The 7,229-nt window shown below is 53.6% G+C and overlaps 1 protein-coding gene across 1 annotated transcript; it reads right to left on the bottom strand.

Annotated features, from left to right (window-relative positions):
* Window positions 1-1,625: 1,625 nt before the first annotated feature.
* On the bottom strand, window positions 1,626-7,229 carry LOC136107883 (protocadherin beta-4-like). The gene has a single exon (XM_065849264.2). It carries the CDS (start codon window positions 5,769-5,771, stop codon window positions 3,330-3,332), a length of 2,442 nt encoding a protein of 813 aa, XP_065705336.1. The 5' UTR covers window positions 5,772-7,229; the 3' UTR covers window positions 1,626-3,329.

The following is a 7,229-nucleotide window of genomic DNA, read 5'->3' as shown; positions in this document are numbered from 1 at the left end:
CCTGCGGCCCGCTGCCAGACTGCGCCCGCCGCCGCTCGCTGCCCGCGCTGCCGCCTCGCACCGGCTGCGGCCGCTCGCCCTCCTTGGATCCCGCAGCAGAACGGGTGCACCGCGCGCTGGGGCGTGAAGTGGAGGGACAGAGAGACAAGAGCCCTGCTCTGCCGCCGCGCCTTCCAGAGCGCACGAGAAGCGCCGGCGTCTGCCCCGCGTCTTTCCTCGCTCTATGTAGCGCCCGGCTCCGTCTGTGCTTGGATCCCGTGAGGCCAATCCGTACCTTTCGGCACGACATGCACGAAGTGTTTCCCACGGTACGACGAAGGCTCAGCCCGGAGGGACGGAGCCGACTTCCCCGGCTGGAGAAACCGGGCAAGGGCCTCCGTCGGGACATCACGCAGGTAGCAGAAGGGCTCGGCGAGACATCGACTCAGGAATCACAGCCTGAGGAACGGGAAGGCAGGCGGGTCATGACAAGGCTTAGCCATGGACGCACGGGGCTGAGCTTTCTGGGTCGGCTTCCCTGTCACCAACGGGGTGCGACCTCCACAGCTATTCTTCGTCCTTGCCCGCCTCGACTCAACGATGGACGCCAGCGGTTACTGTTTCGTCCTCTGTCCAGGAGCGTATCTGAGCTGGAGAAGCCAGCGTGATGCCGGAGAAGCAGTGTCGGAGGGTGGCAGCTGCCCGTGCTCTTCCCAAGTCGTAAGTGATAGGACAAGAGTAAATTTGCTTAAGTAGTACCAGGAGAAGTTTAGATTGGATATTAAGAGAAAAATATTCACCAAAAGTGTCGTCAAGCAATGGAACAAGCTCCCCAGGAAAGCAGTTGAGTCACCATCCCTTGACATAACACTCAGGGACATGGTTTAGTATTGGACTTGGTAGTTCTATGTTTACAGTTGGACTCAAATGGTCTCAAGGACCTTTTGGAACCTAAATGATTCTGTGATTCTATTTCGATTAAGTGGATAGTGGATCATTCACTACCCCGTGTGCAATGGTCTTACAGTCAGCAGCATTTCACCAGTCTGTCTTCAGGACTTACCTTTTCATCAGGGCCTTGTGAAAGGGATGGCTTTATTCCTCTGCTTTTCCTGAGAGCAAAGGCTCTCCCTGGTAGATGTTTTCAGCCATCAAATGTAAATCTCCTGGCACTTCCCCAAGTACTTTCCAAAGAAACAATTGTGCTGTCCATCTGCCATCCATCTTCTGAAACTTCTACACATTTAGTGTCACAAACATTTTGTGCTCAAACACCTCCCAGTTCACATCTGCAGCTGGAATTGTCCAAAGAGTTGGAAAGGTCACTCCCCCCACCTCACTGCTTTGATGACGTCTTTGCACACCCAGGGCAACTCTTAGGGCAGGGGCCAGTTTCCTCAGACCTGGATTGAACTGGGTCCTGTCACAGTCAGAAGCTCAGTGCTCTGAAGACCTGTAGATACCTGCTAGCAATTCCCTTCTCCCGCGGTTTTCCAGAAAGCTCTATCGGCTGTATCTCCAAAATCCAGAAATGTACCTGCTCAATCTTACCTCAGTAATGGAACAAAATGAGAAAAAAAAATTCCAGCCTCCTGAAACCTTTCCCCAAAAGAATATCTCTATAAAGATTGTCTTAACACATGGCATTGAGGTATTCTCTTTATTTCACTTTTATGCACAACAGTATCATGATTAACAATGGTACAGTTTATAAGTGCAGCACAACACAGCCAGAGTGTTCCTATATATTCCATGCCACACTGCATTCTTTCAAAGTCTCTTACTACACATGTGGTGACAGTCTTTCTTATGAGGAATAAGTAAGATAATACTTAAACACAGTTCACAAAGCAGAAAGAGCAAAAATTAGAATGCAAAAGCTCTACACAAACCCAGAATTTCATCTCAGGACAGCTTTGTATTCCCATTACAAAGCCTCTGAACTTGGGAACAACAATGACAAGACCAAACTCAACAGCCCCTTCCCAAGTTCATATCAATTCTACCTCTGACAAACTTATTTGAAGTGAATTCTGGACTGTCCTTACAATGCACTCAAAGACAATGAATGTGTTTTCACAACTCTGTCGAGTTATAGTCTATGCCAACATAGTTATTTTTATTTAAGTTTTAGACATAACTGTATTGCAGTTCACAATGGCAGTTTATAACTGCAACACAAGACAGCTTGAGGTTTTCTGAAAATTCCGTGTCACACTGCCTTCATTCACACAATCCGTTACTGTACATGGGATGAGAGTCCTCCTGAAGAGGAATAGGTTAAAGACAGTACACAAAGACGGAGAAAGGGCAAAAACAAGAATGCAAAAAGCTCTACACAAACCCTGCAAATAATCTTGAGACACCTTTCCAGTCACTTCAAGAAATCTCTGAAATCAGGAACAACAATGACAGGACCAAATTCAGTGACCCTTTCCAAGTTCATCTGATTCTACGTTCAGACAAACTCCTTTGAGGTGACTTGTGGAGATTCCTTACAATGTATTCAGACAAAGAATGGTTCTTCACAATTCTGTACAGTTACAGTCTCTAGCAACATTGTATGTACTGCTGTAATGTCAAGGCAATCCCAAGGAGAAAGCCCTCCCACGCATCCTCCTTTCATGTGCCAAAACAAAGTCTCATTCTGCATGTTGTTGCTCTCCCCTGGAGAAGCTGAGGGTGCTGTTTTACATGCATCAAAATACCTTTCTTGCCTGATGAGCTGAAACTCTGTGCATCAGAGTGGATGAATGTGAGCAACTCCCTGCTTCAGCAGACAGTACTAGGGCAGCATATGCAGACACAAAATGGCTGTATAGGCGGACATAGTGACCAAAAAGCAAAACACACAGCCCACACATGTCAGACACAGAGACATGGAGAACCCAGAGCAGAAAGAGCCCCGTGCTTGACTTATATTGTAACACAGTACTCACAACTTCCTTGCTCTCCAAACCCAGGAGAAGGGCCACATGCATTTCAAGGAGCAGGTAATTAGACTGCATGACTGTGCCACTGTCTTACAGCAGAGAAGAAGAGGCCCACGGTGTTGCGTAACAGAAAAACCAGGACTCAGCTGGGGGCCTGAAACTAACTTTACTCATGAAACATTAAAGAAATGGCTCCAAGAAAGCTGGAACATGTTATTAACTGTCAGAGAGAGCCTTTAGATGATCCTGTTTCCTTTTTTGAGAGGGACACAAGCTCTCACCTGAGTAAAATTCTGAGGGAAATCAATGTTGAAGATTGCAAATGCAGATTTACTCTAGATAAACCATTGCCACATGTTGAAGCTCACAACCTTTCCTATCGTGGGGCTTCAAACCTCTGGCTGTGCTGACTCCACACTACCTAAAGGAGAGACTATTGAACTGCTCTGCAGAGAGCATCCCTGGCTTGTCTAGTGCCACATCCTCCATGGTGATAGGGCCACGGGGGAAATCCTGTTCATTGCCTGTACCCCTGCCCATGGTGCAGTGCTGTGGTGGCAGGCTGGGGAGGATGGGCTTCAGGAACTTGAACTCACTATTGCCCGAACCTGTTGTGAGGCTGATCTCATAGCAATAGGGGTGGGGCAGGGTCCCTGCAGCTGCTGCATCAGCCACGCCTCCCTGCAAGGTGCCAGCACCATAGAGTACATGCCCACCCTTCAGCTCCTTTCTCTTGCACACCTTGCAAGCAACAAAAGCTCCCATAGATGTGAGGAAGAGGAGTGAAACAAAGACCAATGAAATAATTAAATACATTGTTAGAGAGTCACCCTCATCCTCTGCGGCCAGACTGTTGTGCGGAAGGCGCACATCTGAGAAATCACTGAGCAGGAGTGCACTCAGTGAGGCTGTGGCTGACATTGGTGGTTGCCCGTTGTCTCGCACCAGAACAACAAGCTTCTGCTTCACAGCGTCTCTCTCCATCACAGGTCTTCTCAGCCGCACCTCCCCACTTTGGGCACCCACCACAAACAGCCCAGGGTCAGTGGCCCTCAGCAGGTGGTACGAGAGCCACGAGTTCTGCCCCGAGTCAGCATCAACAGCCACCACTTTGGTGACAAGGTACCCAGCCTCAGATGACATGGGCACCAGTTCACTGGATGGTGGGTTGCTGTCCTGTGAGGGGTACAGTACCAGTGGTGCATTGTCATTCTCATCCACCACAACAAGGCGGACAGTGACATTGGCACTGAGGGGAGGAGACCCAGCATCAGAGGCACTCACCAAGACCTCAATCTGCTTCACCTGCTCATAGTCCAGAGGCTGCAGCACAAACACATCGCCGTTCTCAGAGTTCACAGAGATGCAGGAGCAGGGAGGCTGCTCTGTGGGGTGGGCTGGTACCAGAGAATAGATCACCTTGGCATTGGGCCCCACATCAGCATCTACAGCATTCACAGCTCCAACAAACACTGTGGGGACATTGTTCTCATGCACATACATGGTGTATGATGTCTGGTTGAAGACAGGTGCATTGTCATTCACATCAGAGATGTCCACTGTGAAGGTCTGAGTGGTTGTGAGAGGAGGTGACCCCGCGTCAGCTGCTGTGACACTCAGGATGTACCGTGCAGTCTCTTCCCGGTCCAGCGTGCTCACAGTCACCAGCTCATAGTAATTCTTATAGGCCGCATGCAGGGAGAATGACAGCTGGTCCTCAAGGGCACAGGAGATCCTCCCATTGGCTCCAGAATCTCTGTCTCTGACAGCAAAGAGGGCAACCACTGTTCCAGGTAATGCGTTCTCAGGGAGGGGGCTGCTTAAGGAACTGACCACCAGCTCTGGTGCATTGTCATTCACATCTACCACCTCCACTAATACCTTGCAGATTGCTGACAGGCCACCACCATCTGTGGCCTGCACAGTGAGTTCATATTTTTCTGCTACCTCAAAGTCCAGAGCCTTAGTAAGTTTAATTTCACCGCTTGCACGGTCAATCAAAAACGCAGAGTCACTCTGGCCCACAACTTGGCTGAACTGATAGGAGATGTTCCCATTAGGTCCTGCATCCTGATCAGTTGCCACCACACTGACAACCACAGAGCCCTCTGGCATGTTTTCCAAAACCTTCCCAACGTACACTTTCTTTGTGAAGACTGGAGCATTGTCATTTACATCCAGAACAATAATGCGGATTTGGGTGGTCCCACTCCTGGGAGGAGAGCTGCCATCTATAGCAATGAGACTGAAATGCATCTCCACCTGCTCCTCTCTGTCCAGCGGCTTTTCCAAGACCAGTTCAACATATTTCTCATCCTCACTCTGACCCCCAAAGGACACACTAAAGTACTCGTTCTCGGGAGAGATGCTGTAAGCCTGGATGCTGTTGCTGCCAATGTCGAGGTCCCGAGCCCCCACTAGTGGGAAACGTGACCCTGGGTTGCTCGTTTCCAGAATCCTAAAAGTGACTTGTTCGTCCGGGAAAATCGGTGCATGGTCATTGATGTCCTCCACGGCCACCTCGACCCGCAAGAATTGCAGGGGGTTGGCCAGCACCAGCTCGAAGGGCAGCGTGCAGGTAGCGGCCTGCCCGCACAGCTCCTCCCGGTCCAGCCTCTCCGCCACGACCAGGCGGCCGGTGCCGCGCTCTAAGCGAAAGTGCTGCCGGCCGTCCTCCGAGGCCAGGCGGGCGCGGCGAGCAGAGAGCTGCGCCGGGGCCAGCCCCGCGTCCTCCGCCACGTTGGCTACCACCGAGCCGCTCTCCCCCTCCTCGGCTACAGAATAGCGCAGGGGCTCAGAACGACCGTGCGCCAGGGACAGGAAAGCAGAGAGACAAAGCACTTGCCTTGTGATCGCCATGTCGGACTGGTCCGGGACAGCCTCGGTCTCGCGGGTCGCCCGCGTAGTCCTCCGCGGAAAGCTGTGCCCAGCAGCAGCGCGGCGGAGCGGATGGCGGCCGCCCTCCTTCTGTCCCGCTTCTTTCTCGACAAGTCCGGCTGCCGACAATGAATGCAGCTGCCACGGACCGGCAGCGGATGGCACGGAGCACCGCTCACAACCGCTCGCTGCCGCCGCAACTGCTGCCCGGCTGCGCTGAGCCGGGCAGGGCAGGGCCAGACTGGGCTCGGCCGCCTCTCCGCTCGCAGCCGCTCGGCGACGCCTTGGCCGGGAGCGCCACCCTGCGGCCCGCCGCCAGACTGCGCCCGCTGCCTACCGCTGCCCGCGCTAAAGCTTCGCACCGGCACACGGACCGGCGCGAACACGCGCGGCTGCGACCGCTCGCCCGTCTGGGGTCCCACGGCAGAACGGGTGCACAGCGCGCCAGGGAGGGAAGCACAGGGACGCAGAGACGAGAGACTTGCTTGGCCACCGCATCAGCCCGAGCGCACGTGCAGCGCCACCATTTGCCCCCCGTCTTCCCCCTCTCTCCCCTGCCCGGAGCACGCGAATCGGTGTATGCGCCTGGCTCCAGGCAGGCCAGTCCGTACCTTTGGAGAAACACAGGGACAAGCAAATACAGAGCGTTTACCACGGGCACTGTCCGGCGGAGGCTGCACCCGGAGGGACGGAGCCTCTTAACCCGGTCACAGAAACCGGGCAAGAACCTCCGCCGGGGCAGCACGCAGGGAACAGCAGCTCTTGGCGCTACATAGACACAGGAGTCTCAGGCTGAGGAAGGTGAATGGAGGCTGGTCCCAGGAAGGCGCAGGCGTGGACTCGCGTAACGGCCGGCTAGTCAAACGGCTGATCAGGAGGGGCTGAGCTCCCTGGATCGGTTTCCCTGTCGCCAACGGGCTGCGACATGTACAGTGATTCTTAGTTCTTGCCCGTCCCGACTCAGCGCTGCTGAGGAGCGGGTATTGGTTCCTGTCTGAGGCGCTGTTCATGCACTATTCCTAGTGGTAAGCCGGCTCCAGAGTGCCCGTGGCTGGTCCGGTCCATACTGTCGCTTTCGAAATCCCTGTGAGAGAAGCAACAGGCAGAAGGGAGCAAAAGGCGGGCCGGAGGCGAGCATGGCAGATCTTGACTGAAGAACTGTCGAAGACGGAGAGGAGGAAAAGCCCAGAAGGAGATGTAGCCCAGGGAGGCGATGAGGTAGGCGGTGAGCAGGTCCCCCTGAACGCCAGCGTTTACTGCTTCGTCCTCTGCTCGGGATACTACCTGAGCTAGAAAAAGAATCGTGATGCCAGAGAAGCAGTGTCGGAACGCGGCTGCTGTCCGCACTCTCGCACCAGCAATACCGGCGCCATCGGCGGGTACAGCACCTGCGGCGCGTTGTTGTTCTCGTCCACGATCACCAGCCGCACCGACACGTTG

The sequence above is a fragment of the Patagioenas fasciata genome, chromosome 14 (assembly GCF_037038585.1).
Source record: "Patagioenas fasciata isolate bPatFas1 chromosome 14, bPatFas1.hap1, whole genome shotgun sequence".
NCBI lineage: Eukaryota > Metazoa > Chordata > Aves > Columbiformes > Columbidae > Patagioenas > Patagioenas fasciata.
Note: the sequence above shows the minus strand (reverse complement) of the source record. Positions and strands in the feature narration are given on the sequence as shown.

Excerpts from the sequence above, each read along its gene's own strand:
- LOC136107883 (XM_065849264.2), bottom strand. The coding sequence starts at position 5,771 with ATGGCGATCACAAGGCAAGTGCTTTGTCTCTCTGCTTTCCTGTCCCTG.